This window comes from Neovison vison, chromosome 2, assembly GCF_020171115.1.
Source record: "Neovison vison isolate M4711 chromosome 2, ASM_NN_V1, whole genome shotgun sequence".
Classification (NCBI taxonomy): Eukaryota; Metazoa; Chordata; class Mammalia; order Carnivora; family Mustelidae; genus Neogale; species Neogale vison.
The window spans coordinates 166,488,758-166,515,642 of record NC_058092.1 but is presented as its reverse complement, the minus strand read 5'-3'; the positions used below and the strand labels follow the sequence as shown (position 1 = coordinate 166,515,642).

Sequence of the window (26,885 nt, the reverse complement as noted above, 5' to 3'; positions counted from 1 at the left end):
AGCTTCAGAAAGACGTTCAAAGTGTATACTCTCTGCATTGTGGTGATGCCAATTTGATAAAATCATACACACTAGTTGACTGAAATTTCACTCAGCAATGTTGTGGGTCCCTGTTGGACACTTTTTCTAAGTTACAATGGCTGGGATGTTAAGTTCTTATGCTCATTCAGCTTACCCTGGTCTTGTATTGAATAACGAAGCTCCAAGAGAGTGGGGAATATGGTCATGTCACTCTTCCCGGAGAGTGGGGATCCAGAGGGTGGGGTGGGAGATTTGTTTACTCCTGCTAGTGTTAAGCCAATATCCCAAGTTTCTGATAGCTCATTATCCTAAAACACAGCCAAAAATGAAAATAAATAATCAACACAGGCTCAGTCTCCGATAACTTAAAATTAGACACACCAAGGTAACTTTGAAGTTCATGTGGGTGGGACATCTTACAAGATGTAGGCTGGAACTCTGGACTCCATCTCAAGGGAGAGAGTGGTCTTCACTGGCTATACTCACCCACTTAGTAGGCATAAAAAAGCAAAGCAAAACCAAGATTTAGAAACATGAGATGGACAGAGCAAAAGAAGTCTTTATAAATTCAATTCCAAGAAATGGTTCCAGCCTATGAAGACAGAAAGTTGATACCTAATGTCACTGGAGACTAGGAACCAAAAATCAGTTTCCTGAGTTCTAAAAGTTGTGTCTTATTCATTTAGCAAAGGGAAAATACATTCAGTGCATTCATATTATAAGTGAAGGGTCTGAAGGGGGAAATGCTAATATGAATGTAACTCCAAATTACTTTTTTTGAAGGTGAAGTTCAGGGTTATATCTCTGATAATTCCTCCCTTGCACTGTAACTACAGCCTTGATAAACTATTTCATATTCCCCTTACCTGGAAAGTGTAGTCATCCTGCAACCATGCATGGAAACACACACACACACACACACACACACACACACACACACACACTACCTTTCTTCTAGCTAATATCTTTTGGGTCTTAGCTTAGATGTTATTTTCCCCAGGACGCCTCCTGCAATATCCCCAACACCATCTCTCATAACCTAAACAGCAGCAATCTGGGTCCCTCTTACAGAGCTGCCTACCTACCTGTCTGCATCTTCTGCTAAGACTCGAAGTTCCTTGATGGCAAGAGCTTGCTGTGTTGACCATTACTATATCCTTAGGGGCTAGCACAACGCCCACCAAGTATTCAGGGGCTCTGTGTAAATCTGCTGAATGAACATTTGGATTTTGCTGTGTAGAGAGCACGTCCTGTCGCCCTCAAGGTTCCAAAGTGTGCTCTTTCCTGAAACAGATTTGCTAAGGGAAAAGGAGTGCCGATTAGGTCAAAGAGCTGTTAAGTTGGCTCTGTGGCTAGTGTCGCTTGCTTGTCATGGTAACTGGGAGTGTGGGTCACAGAGTGCACTGACCCTCTTACACAGCAGCTACTTGCCCCATCTCTTTCTCCCTGATCAGAACCTGCCTCCCTGTCCAGAGGCAAAAATGCCAAATATTCTCTTTCTCAGGCTCATCTGAAGCGTGTGACTCAACTGTAGACAAGGAAATGTAAGGAGAATTCTATTAAATATTTTGCACCTTCCAAGCGTGGATTCTGGGAACTCTCCTCTTTCTTCTTGCCGCTGGAAGACATGACGGAGCTCTCTTTAGATGGAGGCGACAAGCCTGAGAATGAAAGTTAGTATGTTAAGGGGAAAAAAAAGCCAGTGACGTCATAGAATGGTTGTGGGAAAACTGGCTCTGTCACCTTAAGAATTACTGCTACGTCTGATGGTCAATGTCTTTACTATTTGGACCCCTGTTGATCAGGAATGTTTGTAACTTACAGATGAACACATTCTAACTATATCACTAAGGAACATGCAAACTTTCCTCTGTGACATCATATAAGACACAATATTCCAAAAGCCAGTTATAAAAGGCAGGTGGGATTGGAAGAGCCAGGGGCCAAAATCTTTATTTGAAGAACTAAAGACAGGAAAAGACCATCCAATGATGAAATCTTTTGGCTAAAGATGAAAACCATGTGCTCCTATTAGAGAAGGACAGTGTGTTTGTCTACATTGGAGGAGAAGCATGAGAGAGTAAATCAGAGAAGGATACTTGCCTGTTCATTCTTGGCATCTTTATTTGGAATTGGCTCATGAAACAATTTTACGGATAACTACCTGCCTAGGAAGCTCTCAGTTGTCCAGTAGTAAAAAAAAAAAAAAAAATGTTCAGGGTGCCTGGGTGGCTCAGTGGGTTAAGCCGCTGCCTTCAGCTCAGGTCATGATCTCAGGGTCCTTGGATCGAGTCCCACATCAGGCTCTCTGCTCAGCGGGGGGCCTGCTTCCCTTCCTCTCTATCGGCCTGCTTCTCTGCCTACCTGTGATCTCTGTCTGTCAAATAAATAAATAAAATCTTTAAAAAAAATGTTCAAAAACCATATGTATTCTTCCAACAATAAATCTTTGGAGGGCAGGAAGGAACCAATGAAGGGGACCCCTTATGTCTGGGCTGTTACTTACAGACGCCATTCATATCGCTTTCCGACCCAACCTACGTGGAATCCAGCCCCATTCACTCCATCTCTTAGGAAAAACAGTGTCCATTTGTCCACACCACTTCTCAACAGAACATACTTTCCCAATTGTACTTACTAATTTATTATTAAATATGACATTGCATATTAGCAATTTGACACATACTCATTGAAAAGTATAGAGACATCATTCAGTACTTTCTGAGGAAGTCACAGCCTCCTTCAAACCAGAGAGGACAGATTACAGCAAATAGAACACAGATACATTGACACGAGACAAAACACCTTCCGCAGACACCTTCTCCCACCAACAATACTCCTTTTTTCCCCATGTTCCCCAGTAGTTTCAGGAGGTTTTGCCATATGGTTTGGCTCCAAAGAGCTGCTCCCAGCAGCAGCCACAAAACAGCTGGGATGTAGATTTCTATATATTCACAGATCGGATCTGCCTCTTTGTGGTGTTGCTTAATGCAGGCGTGAATAGTTATGGTCTATGATCATGCAGGATCTGGTCTTATTTTCCTACACAAACTGCAGAGCTAGGACTGCGTGGCTTGGGAGAGACGGCAGCGAGTGAGCAAACAGGTTTCTGTGGGTTGCTTGGGGCCAGGGGTCCTGGTGGACGGAAGATGGGTGCGGAAGGTTCAGCACCAAAGCAGTGCCGTGCCTGGCTCGGCACCATTGCAAGTCATCAACAGGCAATCACAGACCCACTGGGGAGCGTCCGTGGGAGGCATGGAGGTAGTGAAAAATAATTCAAAAGCTCTTCTGAATCATGAGAAATGCATTTTAAAATCTTATCATCCGTTCTGATGTCATTTATCTGTCTAAGGTCAACTACTTTCAGAATTCCCTGCTTCTCAAAGCCTCTGAACTGTTAATACTAAACACCGTGTGTGCTTAGGGGAAATGACTACTACTATTTGGAATCCCGATTAGCTAATTGTCCAGCAGGGAGCCTCCACAGAACCAGAACCCTGGCCCATCAGAGTGTCCCAGGTCCACTCCAGTGCGATACAACGTGTTTGGTCATATATCAGTGAACACCAGGATTATGGTTCTTAGTATCAGGACTATTTTCAAGCCCTAAAGTTTGTTTTTGAAATACAGAGTGATTTTTTCCCCCTAAAATTCTAAAGCTTTTACATACATACAAAAGCATGACTTGGTTTTTGGAAATTTACTTGGTAGCCTGGGAGCCAGCTTCTTGTTAACTTGGATAATTTTAAACGGAATCAGTACTTCTGGGCGATCAATATCAGCCTGTCATATCTCATTCTTCTGGACACTGGGCTGGGTGTTTCATAATGCCCCCCAAATAACTACGAAAATAGCTTTTTCCAAATTGTCTGGAGCCTCTTACCCCTTAAATTAGAGCATCCAACCCAGATTATGTATAAGATAACACTTGGAGATCACTACTTTTTAAATGTCTTCAGAATTTATATACTGAATTGAGTGTATTGAATTTATATACTAAACGTTCTCCATTGAAACAGTCCCCTTTTGACACTTACACATTCATCCCAAGTATGATCACAATAATTGCCAAGGCCAGGCACTAGTACAATAGTGGGTATGTAGGTCTTAGTAAATATCCTGTGATTGAACAGGTCCATGAGTAAGTGCGTGACAAAAGACAGATAAATGAATTTAGAGCTTGTCTTTTAAGGACCCCCTTCCAATCCAGTAACACTTTTGTTTTAAATATCTCCACTAATGGAAAATCTTGCGTTTGGGGGGTGAATGTGATTAGTGAAAACAGTCAAAATTCCTTAGAACCCGTCTTGGGAATAGGAGACACAACTCAAAGGGATAAGGGCAGTGAAGGAAACACAAGATATGAACAAAATATTACAGGTCTGACTTTCTCGTGATTGGCCTTGGAAGGCAATGCCAGAAGTAATTTACCAGCATTACGAGTCCCAGATCAGGCACATTGACTCCAGGACGATGTCTCTGAGAGGGTATGCTCAAGACAGAAGGGGTAGCATATGCTCATTTCCACACTAATTTTCTCTAATTGGGCGTATACATTGATGGTCAGTGTTTATATATTTTTAAGCATGATGGGGGCAAGTGGTGGGGGGGAAGTCCTGGACACTCTGATAATCTTAAATCTGCGAAACTTCATTGCTCCCATCTGCAAAAGAAAGAATCGAAGTCCACAATCTCTTTAATCTTCCCTAGCACTAACAGTCAATAATTCTGTACATAAATAGTTGGACCGTTGCTCACACATCCCTCACTTTTCAGAGGCTTCCTACTGAGGGGACGTGTTCCTTCAAACAGCCATAAGGAAACTCATGCATTAGGGTTAGACCATCAGGTGTGCAAAGCTCCTAGAGCAAAATGAATGGGACCCCCACACACCACCCCCCTCGGTCCCACTCGCCGTTAACTACCTGTCCTCCAATAGGGACAATTATCGAAGTCATCATCACAGTGTACATTCATGTGAAATCATTTTTATAAATCAGCGAGTGTAGCTGCTGTTTCAATGACCTCTCAACTGTTCACCAAGCAGTTACTACTTCAAAGGCAGAGGAAGCACTTTCAAATGGAAGGATGACCGCCGGCTTGAGAAATTCCTGCTTCCGACTGTGTCCGAAGTATCTTATTCTGTAGATTCCAGGCTGGGCGGTGTCTGGAATGTGCCATTGTATCGTGGCATTGCTGTGACCCAGAAGCCCCTTGTGCCAGTAGAAACTGTTGGTAGAAAACAAACCAACCAAGGTTTACTCATAAAAATGTGTGATTCGAAAAATGAATGAATGCTCTGGGAGTACTTAGCCTAACCAAGGCACTAGCACGGGTATTGGGAATAGAGCAAAGAACAGAACAGGGACAAATACTGACTTTCTAGAAGGGACCTTTTAGGAAATATTCAGTCATAGAAATAGTTCCACTTGTTCTTCTTTTCTAACTACCCAAACACCATCCATCCCAAGGAGCCTCCCTCACCTGATACTCAGAATATATGACATCTCTTGTGTGAGAACTGATAGAACATTCTGTTTGCCCTTGTCATCCTGTGTCAACTGACACTGAAAACGCCCATCTAGATTCATTTGTTCAAAGTGTATATTTAATGACTGCCTGTGCCAGACTATTCTAGGTCTGAGGATACAGTAGTGAGCAAGACAGGCATGGCCCAAAGTTCCACGGAGCGTCTTCTCCCTAGGGCCAGGTGGAGGAAGAAAAAGCAATAAACCAGAAATCGACAAATGATCTTAAAAGTGCTAGGCCATGAAGCAAGTAAGTAGTAAGCAAGAAAGTAAACGAAGCAAGTAAGGCAGAGGTATCTCTCTGGAGATGTTATTTAAACTGAGTGCACAGTGCCCGGAGGAAAGACATGCCAGGCAGAAGGAACCGAGAGGCAAAGTGGCTTCAGCGGGAAAGTACGGGGTACAGTAGAGGAACAGAACCCTCTGGTAGGATCAGAGCGTGGTGAGGTATGGCACAGTGGCTGGGTTTACGGAACCAGATGGAGTCAGCTCACATGGGTCCATGCGGACCACAACACGGAGCTCAGATAACCCTGCCAGTGAGATACGACCGGCTAACTGACTGAGGTCCCCAGCTGGGTGCCGAGTGCGTGTTCTGGGCAGAGAGGGTGTTCTCAATGTTCTGTGTTTTTCAGGGATGGGCCCAGCACTCTCACAACAGGCACAACGATACTGCTGCTGGTGGACAGGACGGAAGCCTATCCGTGTCCTCAGTGTTCACTGCCATTCTGATTTGGGGCTTTTCAAAAAACAAAATCACTTTTATTAACTGTATAGTCTTCTTTTAACCATAAATATGTATTTATTATTAGTTTAAAAAATGACCTATGCCCTAGAGTCCTAAAGATCAGAGGAAAATATATATTATGGGTGATTATCAAAGGGGTGACAGTGTGGTCAAACCTGGATTTCCGGTTAACCGTGGGAAGGAAAACAAAAGAATGCATACATCTTCCATGTATGCAACCTGTCACTTAGCTGAAGGCGATTGGAATTCAACACAAATTCCCAAAACCTTTGACCACTTGTGCAGTGTGCAGTGTAGACAATTGGGAGAAGAAACATTCTCTTATTTCGGACACAATTTGCAAATCTTCAAAATATGCCTTTGGCTCAAATGAAGGATCCTTGGGCAGGTATATACAGATGACACACTTTGCGTGTAGACTGGTGATTGTTCCAGAAGGCGCATCAGACTCTGTGAAGCCACAGCCCACCCCCGTGCCTTTCGGCCAGTTTGCAGGAAGGCTCAGCAGTCTGCAGGGGCAATGTCTGCGGCCGTGGAAGGAAACCAAACTAACAGATGTTTACAAGATGGAGGCCATAACCTCATTAGCACCTAATCTGCCAGAAGCACACACCACCATATTTTGCAGAAAAACAGAATGCAAATGAACTCTAATAAATCTAAATATGGCCAGAAGGATCCTTGGGAATTTGATATCATTAATATCACGCATGGAACCAGGCTTCCCATTTGTCTTCTTTTGTCAAGGCTTGAAAGACAAAATATCCAACAGACATGCTCACCGAGTCTCCCAGGAGGCGTCGTTATGCACTGTCCGCCATGATGCTGAGGTGGCCTCGTACTTCTCGACAGTGAGGAAGGTCTGATGGGTCTGAAATGCAATTAGTTTAACTGGTGAGACCCTGCATGGTCATGGAAGGAACTTGTCTGCAAATACGTCCCTTGTGGCCTGCAGGCACACCTGCCAATATCGTGTGTGACAATGTAGTAGAATTCCATCCAAATTCGTAGGTGTTTCTTTTTACATTCCAGGTAATGTCTTCAGAATGTTCATTTATCCAGGCTATTACACACCATGACTTTTTTAATTTTATTTTTTTAATTGTGCTATGTTAGTCCCTATACAGTACATCATTAGTTTTTGATGTAGTGTTCCATGATTCATTGTTTACATATAACACCCAGTGCTCCGTGCAATACATGTCATCCTTAATACCCATCACCAGGCTCACCCATCCCTCATTCTCCCCCCACCCAAACCCTCAGTTTGATTCCCAGAGTCCATACTCTCTCATGGGCTCATCTCCCTCTCTGATTTCCCCCCTTCACTTTGCCTTTCCTTCTCCTAATGTCCTTAGAAAACTGGGTGATCTTAATGTTAGAGTTGATAGCAAATTTTGCAAATGGGGGTGGAGAAGAGATAGAAAAAAACTTGACATTTTAAGAAAGGCATAAGTCAAACCTTCTCAAGACATGTTTATTGATCTATATTCCAAGACTTTCTCTAGTTACCTCAAGACTTGGGAAGGAAAATGGTAGAGTTTCTTCATCTTTCCTTCTCTGGATAAATGAATTATGAGTAAATATAGCTCCTGAGTGAAAGAACTGAAAAGAATGCATACATCTTCCCTGTCCTCGGGTGTGAAAAGCAATCCCAATACTTTGTCATAATGGATTGCTAGAAAGCACGTCAAAAGCAGGTTATATTTTTCTCATTGGAAAATAGCTATAATAATTCAGTTTAGACCAAGAATTCGGTGTCAAGTAAAGCACAGATTTGAATAATATAACAAATTGAAAGATACAGAGGCCATAAATCTCCAATTTTCCTAAAAAATCTTTAGATTGTGGGCCCTTAAGGGCAGGACTTGTGTCTGATTCCCTTTTACCCATTAAAGCCCTTTATATGTGTCACTTACAGGTATAAAACTTTGCTGAATGAAAAGTTTTATACTTTCCATTGCTTACGCCTGGGCCGTGGAATTATTTAAAACTTAAATTACTCAACTGATATGTTATATTCAATAAAGTTTTCATGATGATGGTGACTTGTAAAGAGAAGGGTCTCTGGCCATTTAGGGCAGAGGGACATTGGAGAGGCTGTGGATGGAGTAGGAGTTTGGGTGAAACCTCATGTACAGGTGTAGAGTGTAGACCACAGAATGAGTCTAGACACTGCATATGTGAACTATGTGGCTATCCTTTCCCCCCTCCCAACCCTAATCTCTACCTGAAACACAATTAGTTAATCCTAGTTACTTAATCTTTCTGGCCTCAGTTTCCTCATCTGTAAAGTGGGACAATAAAATGTAAGCCAGTGGATAGTAGGGAGGATTAAATGAGATTAATGTAATAATGTATGTAAAGCGTTTCACCTGGTGGCTACAAAGAGTCAAACTTTGATGAATAGTGGTGAGGATCACTAACATAAAAGGGAAGAAAAATTGTTGTATGCCGAGTCCTAGAGCGTTCTTAAAAGCCAATGCTATTCTTGTTACAGTGCTTTAAGCATTTTGTTCTCCTGCTTCTCCAAGGCAATAGCGATGATGGTATTTCTCCAGCCTAAAGGTATCAAAGGACAGCTAATCCTGCAGTTTTGCCATAACGCTTTAATATCTTCAGGAAACAATGCTATAAACATGCAAATATTATGGCACAGTTTGACTGCCTAGAGAAATTATTTCCAACAGGTGCATGTTGACTTTCCAAGCAGGAGAACATTTTTCCCCAGTGTCATATTTGACGATGTCATATTGCCACAATTGTTATCAGAGCAATAAGGATATTTCAATGAACAGAAATGGAAGGCTCGTTTGGGAGAATGGTGTTTGGGGTTCTAAGTAACAGTGGTCCCTGGGAAGAATGGCTCATAGATACAGAAAAAGCAGCCTCTGCCACACTAAAAAAATCTGACCTTGAAATCACTTTTATATACTTTCTTTTTCATCTACATATCTCTTTATTGTTTGAGTTTTCACAACCAGAATATGCCTAGTTATCTTGTGGATTTATAAGAACATTCTTTTTTTTCTTTTTTGAGAGAGAGTGGGGGGAGGGGCAGAGGGGTCTGGAAAGAGACTCTTATGCAGACTCCATGCTCAGCAGGGAGCCTGACGCTGAGCCCGAGCCCATGACCCTGAGATCATGACCAGAGCCAAAATGAAGAGTCAGATGCTTACATGACTGAGCCCACCCAAGGACCCCAGTTATAAGAACATTGTAAAGGAGTTACAGAGGAACAAAATTGATTCATTTTATTAATAGCTACATTACATATGTATACTTTATATATGATTAAAACAGTGAAGTATGAATTGATACATAACAAACTATGAACAGTTATTACCTCTGAAAAGGTTTATGGAAAGAGAGGCACTTTCACATTCTATTTTAAAGCTCTTCTAGGGGCGCCTGGGTGGTTCAGTGGGTTAAAGCCTCTGCCTTCAGCTCAGGTCATTATCTCAGGGTCCTGGGATCGAGCCGGGCATCAGGATCCCTGCTCAGTGGGGACCCTGCTTCCCCCCCACCCCCGCCTGCCTCTCTGCCTACTTGTGATCTCTGTCAAATAAATAAATAAAATCTTTAAAAAAAAAAAAAAGGCTCTTCTATATGGTCTGTTTTTACATCAAATATGTATTTCTTGTGTCATTTTTTTTCAAGATTAAGAAATGAATAGCCCATCGGTGCCACAGTCAAGGGTCAGGAAAGGGCAGATGCAAGATAAAGCGCCTGGGCCAGGGCCCCAAGCCATGGAGCACCCCCACAGGGGCCCATGATCACTCTGGAGGTGGGACCAGAGGTTACTATGCTGCAGTAAGAGGGGAGGCAGAATTGGGGTGGGGAAGGAACCAAGGATACACTTCATTCTTGGCCCTTTGGTTACTTTACCCAATTTAGTAGAGTTTCTAAATTGGAATACATAAATGAGATTGTGTTCAAATTTCTATCTTCTCCAGGGACAGTGTAACTCTTGATACCTTGTGCAATATGTGATTCTGAGTGAACCCGATTAAATGTTTCCTGTGCTTTTCCCCCCCCAGACTGAATTCCATAGTACTCTTCCTATGGAAAATTTCTCCACACTTAAAAAATACGATGAAAAGCAAATTGGAACATTTTATCATTATGTCATTAATCTCCATAAGGCTATTCGAATGACGACTAAAAAGTGGATTTAAATCTGTCAAAAGAATCATTGATGCTTACCTGGTTTTCTGCTGAGTTCTTCGGGTTAGCGCCTACGAAGGTAACTTCAGCAACTTCTCCCTGAAGATAAAAACTCATTTTATGAGTTCGTTCTTCACCGTGCTCATATTTGGGCCATGATTTATGAAATGTTCAAGGATGCTGGGCACCTGTGCAGATTCTATCCTACTTAATCAAATGAGTTATCTTCGGAGAATATTAAAGAACACAACTTACAACCACGGATATGGGAATTGGGGGCTGAGAAGTTACTCAAGAATTTTTCACCAATGAATTCACTTGGAGTACATTCAGATAGAGATGAAGACAATGCATTAAAAATGGCTTTTTCAGCCTTTGATGTTGTCTCACACTTCCCTCTGACACACCTACAGGAAGTGGACTGACTCAAATCAAAGCAGTCAACACTTTCCCTGAATGACTTACACTTGCACTGACGCTGGCTGGTGTGAGGTACAAAGTGGAATGACAGGATGTGTACCTACCTCCCCACTAGAAACAACAAGCGAGCTGGGCAAAATATGTATTAAACTATGGCTCTACAGACAGCAGAGCAATGAAAGCAATCAAACGATAAAAACAGTGATCCTGGGGTGATGGAAAACAGACAAAAGGAGCCCCGCCATGGCCCCAGCCTGATGCCCTCAGAGCACATGTACAGCATGTGGAGGCAGAGCTTAACCAAAACCAGGAAGCGGATCAAAGTTAAGGAACAGATGTGGGAGTCCGTGAAGGCCAAATAGTCTCATATTCACAAGGCAGAGTCATAGAGAGAAGAGCATACCAGAGAGAGGAGAGCTACATACAGAGGGAGCACTCTGGAGATCTTCAGAAGGTTCCCCTCAACTCTGTGTGCACAGAAGAGGACCACCTGAGCCCAGGAAAAGAACCTATCAGCAGAGACTGAAATTCTTACTCCCTGAAGCATCTAAGCACACACTCTGGTCAATATCGGGCTGGACATTAAGTTATTTAACCATAGGGACAACACCTTGAGAGCCAGACTTAAATGTAAAATCAAGAACAACAAAAGAAACAGAGAAGACCCAGTAGCCACACATTGCAAGAAAGGTAGACTTGACTGACTTGGCCAGTCTAGTTCTCAGGGAGCAAACAAACAAAAAACAACAACTCTGGGGTGGGGAGGGGAGGCTAGGATCCAGAATTGCTACAGTGGACCAAAACACACCCAGTATTCAACAACAACAACAACAAAATGATGGGATGTGTGTACATGAAATGGTCACTCATACTAAGGGGAAAAAAAGCCCAGTCAAAACTGTCCTTCTATGTCCCCAGATGTTGTAGTTAACAAAGACTTCAAAGCAGCCATTGTAAAGGTGTTCTAAGAACAATATAAATCATGTTTAAAGAAAAAAATAAAAGTCTGATGATAATGACTTAACATATAAAGAACTCAGTGAAGAGACTTGTTAAAAATGGATTGGATGTTCTAGAGCTGAAAGTCACAACTGACATGAGAAATTTACTAGAAGAACTTAATGGCAAATATGAGATGACAGAAGAAAGGATAAGTGAACAAGAATTTATCAATATAAATTATTAGCCTGATGATGGGTATTAAGGAGGGCACAGATTAGAAGGAGCACTGGGTGTTATACACAATGAATCATGGAACACTACATCAGCAACTAATGATGTATTGTATGGTGACTAACATAACACAATTAAAAAAATAAAAATTAAAGTCAATTATTTGATCTGAAGAATGGACAGAAAAACCTGAAGAAAAATTGCTAGGACCTCAGAAATAAACGGGACATCAAGTATACTAACGTTCACAAACCACAAGTCCCAGAATTTCGAGGGCAGAGAGAAACAAACAAACAAACAAATTTGGAAGAAATAACAGCTGAAAACTTTCCAAACTTGATAAATATTACCCTGCTGACCCAAGTAACTCAACAAATCCCAAGTAGGATAATCACAGAGTGCATCTCATTCAGAGACATTATAGCAAACTGGGGGCAGGCAGAGGCAAATAGAGAATCTTGAAAGCAGCAAGAGAAAAATGATGTATTACATACAGGGAAACTCCAATAAAATCAGCATTTGACTTCTCATTAGACAGTGAAGAACAGTGGCGACAACAGAACATACCCAAAGTGTTAAAAGAAAAACGTTTCTCCACGAAGATGGAGCAAAACTATCCTTCAAAAATAAAGGGAGAATAAAGCTATTGCAGCTGAATAAAGCCTGAGAGAATTTGTTGTTAGCAGAGCTGTCCTCCAAAAAGAACTAAGTAGGAAGTTCTTCATGCTGAAAGGAAATGATGCTAGATGGTAAGAGTAGTTCAAATTCCTAAGGAACAATAAAGATCCTCAGAATGGTAAATATGTGGGCTGTTTAAAATATTCTGTGACTATGCTTTTCCTCTCTTCTCTTAATCTCTTTAGATGGTATGAGACTGTATAAGACAATTAGTTATAACACTGTAGTATTGAATGTATACATAGATTCAACATATGTGACAATATCACAAAGGATGGGAAAGGAAAATAGATATACTGGAACAATATTTTTATATTTTTTGGAATTGTTAGTATTATATTGAAGTGTAGGGTACAATTAGTTAAGATGTATATTGTAGACCTATGATAAAATACATATATATGTATTATATATATATTTATATATTATATATATTATATATTATATATATTTATATATTGTATACATTTATATATATGGACTAGATAGATAGATAGATAGTCTCTGTCCCCATCTCCTGGTACATAGCTTCTAACACTCTTGGAATTCCAGAAGTGGTGTGTCTTTTTGACATGAAATGAAATGACCAGTGGCTGAGGGTTTCTGGGTAACGTCGGGATGGAGGCTAGTTGTCAGGGAAATCAACCTTGAGATTAGAGGGTTGGAATTATGAAGTCCAACCCCCTGATCTCCAGAAAGGGAAAAGAGACCAAGGGTTGAGTTAATCATCAATAGCCAATGAGTTGATTAATCATGCCTATATAATGAAGTCTGCATGAAAGTCCCTAAAGTCTGGGGTTCAGAGAGCTTCTGGATGGGTGAATGCATGAAGATTTGGGGAGGGTGTCTTACCTGGAGAGCTCATGGAAACTTGGCCTTCCTTCCCCCATACCTGCCCTCCTGCCTCTCCTCCAACCAGCTATTCCTGAGTTGTAAGCCATGTATAATAAATCAATAACCTAGTAAGTTCCTGAGTTCTGCCAGCCTGTTCCAGTAAGTTGTTTAGCCCAAGGTCGGGCTCCTGGGAATCTCCAGTTTGTAGCCAATCAGTCAGGAACAGAGGTGACAACTTGGATTCGCCACTGGCATCTGAATTGTGAGAGGCGGTGAGAGTGAAGGGATACAGTCTTGCGGGACCGAGCCCTTCACCTGTGAAGTAAATGCCAACGCCAAGCAGATAGTGTCAGAATTGAACTGAATTACAGGACACCAAGCTGATGTCTGCAGAGAATTGGAGAACTGCTTGGTGTGGGGGAAATATCCACACATACCGCTGCTGCCAGAAGTACTGAAAGGAGGGAGTGCGGAAAGGAAATTCAGAATTCTTTTTCCTTTTCAATTCCCTAAAACAACTACTAGGAAAATAATAAAAAACATATATAGTAAAAAAACAACAACAAAAACCCAGAAGAATTTAAAAAGGTACACTAACACGTAAAAAGAACCTAAGCTTCCATTTTAAGAAATGAGAAGAGGAAAATAAAATTTAGGCAGTCAGACAAAAGAATATAAAACACCAGAGCAAAAATCATTGCATTTGAAACAGGAAAAATGATAGATAAAATCAAGGAAGCTAAAAGCCAGCTCTCTGGAGACACAAATTGTCAAAATCATGAAGAAAGAAGGGTCATTGTTGTTGACCCTATAGAAATGAGAAGGATTGTAAGAACATATTGTGAACTTTATCCAAACAAATTAGACAACTTACATAAAACAAGCAATTTCCTAGGAAGATGCAAATTCTTAGGAAGATGCAGATTCCTCAAGTCAAACTAAATGCCAGGAGAGATACATAATGACTCAAGAAAAGAAAAAAAAAAAAAGGAAAGAAAGAAAGTCTGAATAGGCTTATGATAAGTAAAGAAATTGGAGCAGTAAATAAAAATTTTGCCAGAAAGACAAGCATAAGTCCATGTGGCTTTACTGATAAACCTGACTGAATATTTAAAGAAGAAATAACACCAGTATTTTCCATGAGCCTCCAGAAAACACAGGAGGAAACATTTGCTAACTCATTCTTTGATCCGAATATTATCCTGACACCAAGGGCAGCAAAGAGAACACGCAAAAAGAAGATTTCAAATGTCCCTCATGGGCATGAGTATAAAACTTCAGCAAAATATTAACAAACCCAATTCAACAACAGATTAAAAAAAGATTCTATACCATTAAGGAAGGGTATTTATTTAGTATCTGAAAATCAACTAATGCAATATACTACCTTAATAGAATAAAAGACAAAATCCTACATGATCACCTGAGCAGACATGAAAGCATTTGGAACAAATCCAACACCCATACTTCATTAAAAAAACAAACAAACAAACAAACATACAAAAAGAAAGAACGTGGCATACAAGGGAACTTTCTCAACTTGATTGATTAAAGTCATTTATAAAAATGCTAAAGGAAACATTGTACTTAGCAACTGAGTCCTCTTCCTCCTGATTAGAAACAAGAGAAGGACACCCAGTCTCACATGTCTTCTACACTATATGGTAGACTCCAGTGCATTAAGGAAACAAAAATTAAAAGCCTCCAGAAAAGAAATCCACAAAGAAGCAAGTAAGCTTTCTTCTATTCACAGATGACATGATAGTGTACGTAGGAACTTCTAAGGAATCCACATCCCCAACCCAAAATCTCGTGGGACTAATAAATGATTTAGCCAAGTGGAAGGACACAAAGTCAACATACAATTGTAGTAGTTCAAGTCCTGCCTCATTGCTGCGTGCTTTTCCTGTCCTTGATCTAAGAGAACTTTCTGAGTTCTAGTAAATGGTTCCATGACCAACAATTTGAGACAAAAAGAAGCACTTGGATTTTAGAAATTTGATTTTACATCATCACCACCTGGAAAATAAGTATTTCCCCATTTCCACGTCTGCGGAGCTCTGCAGTGTCAAGAACAACCATTATCAAATTGTTAGGACTTATCATTGCTAACAGCAACATATCATTGTCTATAGCATGATGAGAAGTAGGGGTTGACATTAGACAGTTTCTTTTTCCCATCCTCAGACACAGGTTTCTGGAAGATCCCAAGGTCTCTTGGGGAGTCTTACCACTCTGTATGTAGGTTGCGCGGGCTGCAGAACATCCCCAAAATTTTTGCCTATCGGTGTTCTATCCGCAATATTAGGAATTAAGGAGGCTATCAGTTGTTTGAAAAATGGAGGCTCTGGACCTCTGCTCAGGTTGGCTACTGTATCCTAGAACAGAGAGCATCTGCTTAAGGACCACACAATGTAGAGTCAAAGCCCCTTTCCCCAGGCCCCCACCTCCCAGAAATGCCTTCATTAAAGGAAACACACACACACACACACACACACACACACACAGCCTCTCTCTAAGAGATAAAAGCTTTAACAAAATGTGGGGCAACTTTGCTAAAATATGAGTCTAGATGTCCTCAATTTAAACTTTTGTCACTAGGGGAAAGTTTAGGTCATAGATAGCACTTTCACTCCCCCAGACCATGCAGTCCTGAGATCAGAGTGTAAATACTATACAAGTTTAGATTCTTGGACAGTCATTTTTCAACTATGTGACTCTGGATAGGAGCCTAACACGTGGTCATCCTTTGTACCATGACATTGTGATTATTCTTTTAATTTTTAAAATGTGCTGAGCCTCTCAGAGTCAATACCAAGCTTTATTTCCCCCTAGATCATTCTCTGTGCTAATTTAAAAAAACATATAATAAATATACTTTTAACTTAAAAGTTAAGATCTGCATATGCCCTGACTGGTTTAATCTATGTTTTCCACAAAATTTGTGATCTTTAATGGTGTCATTGCAACATTGATCTCAAATTTTAAGGAATCCTTCATAATGAACATTGAGCCTTACTTTAATAATTTAATCTTTTCAACAGCCATAACATTGATTTGCTGGCCTTCCCTTTCCACAAATGAGAACATAAGCTGGGAGATACTCAGTATTCTTTTTCAAGATCTCATAGCTAATCTTAGGGAGAGAACCATAACACTGGCTGTGACACAAATTTCTAAAATTCACAAAATGAATCATACTTTCTCCCTATGTGTCACTATAAAACTTGAAGACTATTTCTGTGGGAGGAATTGTAGACATACAGTCATAATGCAAGTGAAGTCTGAGCCTATCCCTTGGGATGGGTTATAGATTTATACCTTACTGTGTGATCAGAATATTCTAGGAGGAGTTACAGCTCTCATGATAAAAATTAAAGCAGTTCTACTTTGGTTAAAAAAAAAAAAAAAAGATCAGACCTAAAAATGGAGAGGAATGCTATGATAAAACAATCATCAGACAATTAAAATACATCTTCAGTAGATACCCTGTAGGGAAATTTCCTATGGTCAGCAATTAGGTAGAGGCATATGGAATTGCCAATATTCCATTGTTTCAATCCACAGAAGCAGCTGTATCATTTGTTTCCACTCGATCTAACCAAGCTCTTTCTCTGAAAGGGCTTTGTTGTCTTTGCTATGTGGCAATCGTGTCCCAGGCTTTACTGGGGCTTACAGGGTATTATATAAAGATCTGCCAATGATTTTAAGCCCTTTATCCTGCCTACTGGCTCATCTGCTGAGGCCAGAGTCAACTTCATTGATACCTGCACCTCCAGAGAAAGAGGTCCACAGGTGGGGGTGCTTCTAATTCAGCGTGTTGAGGTGTATATATTCTAGTTCAATGCAAAGTGTACACATTGCACAGTTACACTCCATCATCTCTCAGCCATTAGTGATCACAGCAACTGCCTTATTTTTGAGCCACCAAGAAAGTAAAAACATGTCACTGATTATAATCATAAATTTCCTCTGACGGGAAGATGCATCCTTGTTTCAGAGATGCTGCACTATGGGAAATTGGCCTCTCAGAAGAATGACCTGCTCAACTCATGAAGTGATTGGAAAGACTCTGGCCAGGACTGGAGAACACTGGTCCAGCCCCCGGCTACAGTTAGAATAAGCCCAATGACTCGCATCTCCAAACCACTTCACTCATCTGAAAGATGGGGAGAAAATGATCCCTCCACACTTTCACAGGATGATCACGAAGATAATATGAGATAATATATGTGAACAAAGCTGTCGCCACTGCGAGACACTAATGGCATCGGAATTCACTAATGGTTTTGTTTCTTAGAGATACTTTGTAGCTACAAACTTTTTAAATACAAATGGTTTGAAAGAAACTGAACATTGGAAGCTCAGGTTTTCTTCTGTTTCACTCTGCATCTCCCTGCTCCCAAGACACACATGCATACGAGTTTTGATTACCGTAGCAATGGCCTTAGCAAGGCCTCGGAAGAGCTGGATATACGCGGACAGAGTGTGTGGTCCATAAATTGTAGATGCTGCCTCATACCGCTGAGCCTGCAGGAGACACAGCACCAAGTCTTACACCATTCTGTGGGTCTCCACGCATCCGCAGAGGTGCAACGTCTTAGAGGAGGGGTGTGAGGGATGTGAGGTTGGACATTTCCACTTACCAGCTAAAATAAATGGCTCCCATCAACTGCTAAAGACAATGGGCTCTCTTGGTTTATACCGTTTGGACTGTCAGTCCATCTAATCTGAGAGAGGGGAATAGCTCTTAGCTTAAGTCTATCTTAAGTCCGTCTTAAAATATAAATGCTGGCCTTCAGGGAGCATAGCAAGAGGAAAAAAAATAAGGGAAGTGAAGGTCTCAGTAACTCCTGGGGAAATTGGGCGTTGATGGTACTGTCTGGAGAAGGACATTGAACCATCACGCAGCTATAAAACCAAACAAGATACATCTCCTTACGCTGAACAGCGAGCCTCTTCTTGTTCCACAGGAATCCCAGACTCATTGCCGCAAAGACACCTGTTCTCCCTGCGACGTCCATCATCCCAGCGAATGCCAACCTTCCGCCATCTTAGACTCTTCCCTCTCCCTCATCCTATATCCTGGAAGTCTCCAAGTGACCATTACTTGGAATCCCCTGAATTCTTTCATTTTCCTCTGTCTCTCCTGATCTTACTGTGGCCAAACTCTTGGCTCTCAACCAGGTAAGACGGACAACTTCCTAATCAGTTCTCAGCCCCCACACCTGCCCTTCTAATTTGTTTTTCAACGCTGTCATCCTAGTGACCTTTTTAAATCAAAACTTGATTAGAACATTCCTTCCTTGGAATTCTACTGCCGTTTTCCAAAACAACCTCCTTCCTTATTGAGGTCAAGCTTTGTAGCAGAGCATAAAAGATGCTCTACCAACGAAAACCTCCCCATCAACCAGCTCTCATCTCCCTACTCTCAACGACTCATGGCCCCTCAAACATACTAACTCAGCACCCCCAGACCGCTGCATGTCCAGTTTCTTCCTTATGGGATTCCTCCCTCACTTTTATTTCCCTAACTAGTCCTACTCATTCTCAAGAACTTAGACAAGGGTTACATCTTCCCGAAAATCTGCAAGTATCCATTCTCAAACACCCAATAAAGACTAGTGCACTTTCTCTTTCTTTTCCTATTACCTTATACATCCCTTTTATAGCAATGAGATTAATTGTTCTGCCTTTCACTAGATCCTAAATCCTAGTACTCTTGAGGGTAGGGGCAGATTTTTACTTATTGTTATGCCCAGATAGTGCCTAGTACAGTATCCGTCTCAACCCATGTCTGTTGGATGAATTAGTGAATAAATTAATATTAATCCTTGAAGGAACATGTCCCTGAGAGACGTTGTAGGCGTTCCTAACCTTATTTGTGCCCTGGAATCCTATGCCAGTCTGTGGGGCCTGTGCACCCCTCTCAGAGTAAATGTTTCTAAATGTATAAAATGTAATACATTGTTGACAAAGGAAATGAATCAGACTGAAATATATTTAATCAAAGAAAAATAAATCGTGTTTGTGATAAGATAATGTTTGAAGAATAATGTTTGTCCTTTTTTACTAAACACAAGTAATGTTTGTGCTTCTTTACTGAGTAACAAGATCTAGTAGCAGATCTAGTAACTATTATGATTCTAAAATAGTGATGAGGGGGGAGTTGTTTCCAAATATGCAATAACTCTCTGTGATATAAAAAGTATCTGTGGTTCCTGCTGGTGACAAAGTCAGAGCTACTGTTAATATTATTGCTATTTGTTACCTACATTCCTAATTGAAGGAAATTCTACATAACAGTTACAGAGAAATGAAAAAAAATGGATAAATGAAAAGTATTCTCATCCAAGTTTGCTTCAGTTAAGAACCTTTGTTCAAGAGAATTTCCTAGAAGGTAGAGAATTTCAGGAAAGTCAACAGAGGGCCACAGGGCAGATGCCACTGCTGGCATCATGGGACATTTGTAAAAAATTATATTGTATGCCTCTGTCTGGACTGCCAAGAGATTCAAGCAGATATTTCAGCAAACATGAACTATGGGAACTAGACGGTTCCCTTGCTTCTGACAACTACTGTTAAAAAGTCAAGCAGAGAGAGTCAGTTATCATATGGTTTCACTTATTTGTGGAGCGTAACAAATAGCATGGAGGACATGGGGAGAAAAAGAGGAGAAGGGAGCTGGGGGAAATTGGAAGGGGAGGTGATCCATGAGAGACTATGGACTCTGAAAAACAATCTGAGGGTTTTGAAGGGGCAGGGGCTGGGAGGTTGGGGGAACCAGGTGGTGGGTATTATAGAGGGCATGGATTACATGGAGCACTGGGTGTGGTGCAAAAATGATGAATACTGTTATGCTGAAAATAAAAAATAAATTAATTAATTTTAAAAAATTTTTAAAGCAAAAAAAAAAAAAGTACTTGGGGACACCTGGGTGGCTTAGACACCTGCGTGGCTCAGCAGGTTAAGCCTCTGCCTTCAGCTAGGGTCATGATTCTAGGGTCCTGGGATGGAGCCCCGAATCGGGCTCTCTGCTCATCCAGGAGCCAGCTTCCCCCTCTCTCTCTGCCTGCCTCTCTGCCTACTTGTGATCTTTCTCTCTCTCTCTCTGTTAAATAAATAAATAAAATATTTGTTTATAAAAAGTACTTGAGCTACTGTCTGCACTATTTGCAATCAAAGAAACATCACCTCTCCTAAATTCTCTGAGAGTTTGTTTCTTAATTTATGTCATGGATATAATAAAACCCTACTCCAGGGCTTGTTGTGAAGATGACTGAAGATAAAATTTGCAAAGTGCTGAGCTAGTACATTCAATAAATAGTAGTATTAGTGGGAGTTTTCTCTGCTTCAGGCACTAGAAGCACTATGGACAATACCCCTGATGAAATACTTTATTTCAGAAAAAGTCGACCTCAGTAAGACCCAAATTCTGACTTGAACTTTGAAAGGGCAAACCTAGAATGCCCCAATACAACCTCTGGCTTATCATCTTCTCCTCTTTCCCAAAACAAAAGCATCTCAAAAACACCATTAAGGAAGTCTAGAAGGAAAACCTGCATTTGACACAAGAATATTGATAAGGTTCATTTAAACACTGAGAACTTTCCACTTTACCTGGTATTCTTCAAAGGTGGTAATATAATGTGTGTACACGTTGCACAGACCCGAAATCACGATGGTCATATTCTCCATCCCATTGGTTGCAAATTCCTAGTGGGGGAAAGGTAGAGCCTGATAAAATTACTCTCCATTGTAATGTATATTATCAGCCCAGTTAAACTTAACATATGATCCTAAATGGGAGCAGTGGTGGTGGAGGGTGTCTCTCCTAACATCACTCATAATGATCAGAACTGCCAACGAATGTAGAAGTACAGTGAGTCCTTGAGGAAAAGTTAGAGCCATAACTACACTACAGTTGGACAAGTCAATGGACCTATGAACATCTTAGTGATTACATTTGCAGGTAGAGAATCGTCTTATTACTGAGCGAACGATATTTTATCCATCTCCTAAATGGATACTAACTAACCATAATAGTTATTTCCAACTCCAAGTAATAAGATCTCTGTTGATTATGTCATTCTAGAACCACTTGCAATGTTTCCTGAATATAAATCAATAGAGATAAGATACAGAACTCTTAACATGTGTTAGATTTTATTTAGACAGGACTTCATGATATTAAAGTACTTATGGTGATTTGGTATTTAATCCATAAAACCATCATCAATTTCTAAACTGTTAATATATAAAAAGCAATGAATTATTTAAACCTGATTCTAGTTCCCTTATAATCTTTAAGCTTGTTCTTATACCACTAATATTTCATATTCACCTCTAGGTATTACTTTCAGGAACTGTGAAACTCCGGTCATCTCAGCAAAGATTAATTTAAAAGGTACCAGATTACAGGAATAAGGGAATTCTTTTCTCTTCATCAAATATAAATCATAGACATTTAATTTCATTTTTAACTTACAGCTTGAACTGCCTCTCGAAGTCTCCGTCCAGACATGGTCCTGAGTCAAGAAAACAGATTTATCTAAGTGTTTTCCTACTCAGATTGTATGCAAAAAATACAGGAAAAACTCAGAGTGAGAGACGGGTGTGATCCTGGCTCATAATACTATATGGTAAGTTTCATAGGAGCTCTACAGCAAAGCAAAGCAAAAATTGAGCTTTTTGTCCCTAACTGTCTTATCTTGAAAATAAATCCTGTACTGAAAACAGACAACTTGTAGGGGGAAAGGGAATCAATAAATACCAACTGGCAAAGACCACAATCATTTTCCATTCTTTGTTTCAGCAGAAGTAAATTGTTCATGTTCTATGTTAGTAAAAACGGAGGCAGGTAGAGAGTGCATCGCTCCTGCCTAGGAAGAATGTATCATTTCTTTCCTTCATCGAAACCTTCAATAAAACAGAGCAATTACTACAGAAGAGGCCCACTTCAAAATGCTAAGGATTCAACAGGAGGAAACTTACATCCCAGAGAGGAAGATGGTCAGCAAGCAAGTATAAGAAGTGAGAGGACAGCAGGTGCTATGGGAAATGTAAGGCAGGGTAAGGATGACGGGGCGGGGGAGGGGGAGGGTTGTTCTGATGATGAGGCCGGTGCTAATGCTGTGGGAATATGGCTGTGGCGGTGGTAATGGTGGTGGTGGTGACGGTGGTGAGGACAGTGTCCTATGTCAGTACGAAGAGAATCTCTGTTAGAGATCCAAGCCGAGAACCGAAGGAATAGAAGAGCCGGCTGTGGTGACGAAAGGAGGGTAAGTGTTTCAGGCAGAAGGAACCAGAAGTTCATAAGCCCTAAAGCAGGAGCATGCTTGAAGCAGTGCAATGAAGCCAAGGTGGCTGAAGGGGGGGGGGTGAGTAAGGGGGAGATGGGTATGAAATCAGATCAGAGAAGTTGCACAGGGAAAATCTCAATGGGGCCCTTGCAAGATGTTGTAAGGGTTTAAGAATTTACCCAGAGTGAGATGGGAAGCCACTGGAAGATTCTGAGCCCTGGCTAAACTTGGGTTTTCAAGGGATTTCCCTTGACTTCAGTATTGAGAAAAGGCTATAGAGGAGTAAAGGGAGAAAGCAAGCAGGTGAGATGGGAGGTGATGGCAGTAACCTACGGGAGCGCTAATGGTGGCTGGGTGGAATGTGCAGAATCTGCTATGACACTGAAAGTGGGAGAAATTGAAAAGCGAGAGATTTCAGTGATGACTCCAAGGTTTAGAAAGATATAAAAGGGCTACTTACTGAAACAGAGAAGACTGCTTAAGGAGCAGATTTCAATCTTTCCTGCTTCTAATACTTCAACTGTTTCCAGTATCTGTATTTTGATACTATTTCAAGTCTTTCTGCTGACATAGTTATGCACATCATTTACATTTGCAAGCAGTTTTTCAAATGTTTGTTTGCTACAATTTACCCACTAGAAATACACAGCGGAAGATTTACTCTTCAGAGGCACACCGAAAGAGGGTTGAAATATTTGTCACTGTTGCCAAAATGGCAGCATGAGATACAAAGGAGTCAGTTCAGCATCATGGCCCGTGAGAAGAAGCGATTCCAACAGAAACACATACACTATGATTACGTTTTTAACTACAAAATAACAAAGGAGACTTACGTAAACTCCCCAGGGATGGCAGTTATGGCCAAGTACCCAATCGTGACAATCTGAACATCAACAATATCTGGGTGCCAGGGGTGAGGTTTTGTCAACTAAAAACCCAAAACATGAAAACTGTGTTAGGGATGTTGTTCTTTCTATGGGCAAAAGACAGAAGATGCTCACACAAGTTCCTTTATGGATAAAAGGATTGACAATGTGTCCAGTTCTTTTGGGTGCTTTAGCCCATCAGCACAGATCTTCTATCTAATGAATGAGATAGTATGGGATACTCAAACTGGTCGTAACATAAGGATCTGAGATGCATTCACCTGACTACCTTCCTCATCAATGAAGTTGTTGGTGGATCTGGCATCCTAGAATCACAATGTGTAACAGGTAACCAAGGGTTCTCTTGGAGCACCGTGGTGATCATCCTTGCCAAGATCGATATATAATTCTACATTTAGAGCAGCTTAACTTAATCATTACTCTTTGTATTCTCATAGCACTTTAAAAATTTGCAGTTACCAAGTCTTGCCTTACTCTCCCAAGTTTTCTCCAAGACAATCTACCCTTTTCCATAGTCAGATTAGTGTAGAAGCTCTCCCTCTATTCCTTCCTTTCCTCTTTCTTTTTCCTGAAGAATTTCAATTGAATGTTAGGGGGAAAAAACTCAAAAATATTTTCTACATCAGTAATTTATATTACAAACACTGACACTACCTTTTGATGTTTAGAATGTAAAAAATCCATGGTCCAAAGGGAATATTAAAAGACTATTGCTTTAGTTGATTGTGTTGTCTGAGTTGTGAGAAAATTGAGATATGAACATGTCCCTTTTTTTTTTTATGACCTGAGGATGTTTTCCTCTGCAGAGAATTATATATGAACTCCTGTCCTGGAGTAAACAAGAATGAATCCTGAATAAGATATATGTTGATCACAAATTCTTCCTTTACTACTGTTTTCACCATTCTAGTTATCTATCATGAATTTTAAGTGCAATACTTAATAATAATACCCCTTGTGCCTTAGATTCTTAACATAAATATTTTTAATATTAAAAATTTGATGTGGGAATATCTAAATAAGAACTCTGTCCATAAGATCTATCATTTGTCTCTGACAAGTTATGTTTTAAAATAACAATATACTAATTTTACCATGATAGTCAAAATGCATTACCTCTCCAGTATGAAGGAGGATTGGCTTTGGTTTATGACACTCTTTGATTTCTTCAGATGGTTTGCCCAGGATTTGATCCCGAAGAGTGTCCCAAAATGGATCCCCTACTGTTGTCCCTATTTAGGAATGTTAGGATTAGTGTGATTCCAACCCTCTGAACAATGCCATCACTTTGACAAATGTACGACAATGCCTTTATTGCAAAGATTTTATTAAGGTTGTTGCCCAGTAATTCCAAACAGTATGAATAATAGAAGAGGTAAAATTTCCTGTGCATCCTAAAATAGGAGTCATTATTGAATTAGATCCCTGTTGTGGCTGATAGAATAAAAGAGAGTATTTTGTTCAATGACCTTAAAGTTTTGTTTCCATTGCTCTTCCTCAGCAATGTTGCAAAGAAAAATAATACACTGTATTTAACTATAGATCTAGGAATGAAATCACCTTTCCCATTTGAAAAACTAAAAATGACACCCCCAACTTGAAGTACTGATTGCTCAGCTTATGGTCACAGGAAGAGGCTCTCTTAACTCCCCACTTATTTATCTACACAAAAATCACACTTAAATGCCATAATCAGGGGTGAAGTAATGTTGACTCTGAAACCTAGGAACTTAGAATCTATAATCCATTAGGGAAATATAACAATTATAAACATGCAGGACTTAACAACGGAGCACCAAAATATAAGAAACAAAACTAACAGAGATGGAGGGAGAAAGAGGTACTCAACAGTCATGGCTAGAGTATTAATAACCCACTTGCAGTAACAGATGGGACAACCAGTCAGAAGATCAACCATGAAAATGCAAGCAACACAAGAAACCAAGTGGCAGTACCAGGTACCTGTTCGTACCTCCCTCCACACAACAAGAACATAACAGACACTTCTTTTTTTTTTTTTTAAAGATTTTATTTATTTGTCAGAAAGAGAGGGATAGAGAGCGAGCACAGGTAGACAGAATGGCAGGCAGAGGCAGAGGGAGAAGCAGGCTCCCTGCCTAGCAAGGAGCCCGATGTGGGACTCGATCCCAGGACGCTGGGATCATGACCTGAGCCGAAGGCAGCTGCTTAACCAACTGAGCCACCCAGGCGTCCCCATAACAGACACTTCTTAAGCACATACGGAACACTGCCTGGGACCGACTGTACACTGGCCATGAAAAAACCCCAATGAACTTTAAAGGGTACACATCATACAAAGTACGTTTTCCAACCACAAAGTAATGAAATTAGGAATAAATAACAGAAGAAAATTTAGGAAATTCACAAATATGTGGAAATTAAGCAACATGATCATAAACAGTGGTCAAGGGGGAAATTAAAAGAAAATATGAAAACACTTTTGGAGAAATACAAATGAAGACACCGTACACCAAGACTTATGGGAAGCAGCAAAAGAAGTGCTTAGAGAGAAATTTATAGTGTTAATGCCCATATTAAGAAAAAAAGGGGATAGGGACCTAGCAAGAAGGGAAAGAAAATAGAAGCCTTTGTCACCCCACAGAAAAACCACAATTAGCGGCTCACAAATGAAGGTAGTCCCAGGAGGGCTCCAAAGTCCAATTAAGAACCTATAGCACAAAACATGGAATAATCACCCAGAAAGGACCCCTGGAAGGATTAACTTAGCTGAAACAGTGAGGATCAAAGAAGTGCAGAGACTCTTGGTCTCAGCCACATGGTCGATGCCGTCCCAGCATCCAGTGGCTGCTCCGTGGAGGACTCCAGCAGTCCCTGCCACTACACAGCACCCCCTGACAAACATAGACCCCAGCAGCCTGCTCCATGAAGGACACCAGCAACTTTCACGACTGAAGTCGCCAAGAGCCATCACTGCCATCAACACCACCATGGACCACCATGCCCCCCCCTCAGAGGATGAGCTGTTGCTTCCTCACCCATTAGGAGCTTCTACACACCACCCTGGGTACAGGTTTGCAACCCCCACCCCCAAGTGCCCCTGATTGCAGAGCTCCACCTGCTTCATCCACACCCATGTCAGAACCCA

At 40.8% G+C, this 26,885-nt stretch overlaps 1 protein-coding gene across 4 annotated transcripts in view; it reads right to left on the bottom strand.

Annotated features, from left to right (window-relative positions):
- Window positions 1-2,641: 2,641 nt before the first annotated feature.
- ASAH2 (N-acylsphingosine amidohydrolase 2) overlaps window positions 2,642-26,885 on the bottom strand; it is a 110,377-nt gene continuing 86,133 nt past the window's right edge. For 3 of the 4 annotated variants that reach the window (XM_044239514.1, XM_044239515.1, XM_044239516.1), the window contains 9 exons: window positions 24,875-24,990; window positions 23,705-23,799; window positions 22,058-22,097; window positions 21,190-21,285; window positions 18,004-18,099; window positions 15,801-15,947; window positions 10,504-10,563; window positions 7,080-7,168; window positions 2,642-5,250 (listed from right to left, as the gene is read on the bottom strand). In XM_044239514.1, the coding sequence (XP_044095449.1) occupies window positions 5,058-5,250; window positions 7,080-7,168; window positions 10,504-10,563; window positions 15,801-15,947; window positions 18,004-18,099; window positions 21,190-21,285; window positions 22,058-22,097; window positions 23,705-23,799; window positions 24,875-24,990 (932 nt within the window). In that variant the 3' untranslated portion in view covers window positions 2,642-5,057. Of the gene's footprint in view, window positions 5,251-7,079; window positions 7,169-10,503; window positions 10,564-15,800; window positions 15,948-18,003; window positions 18,100-21,189; window positions 21,286-22,057; window positions 22,098-23,704; window positions 23,800-24,874; window positions 24,991-26,885 lie in introns of those variants that run through there. The other variant, XM_044239517.1, reaches the window with a different exon arrangement.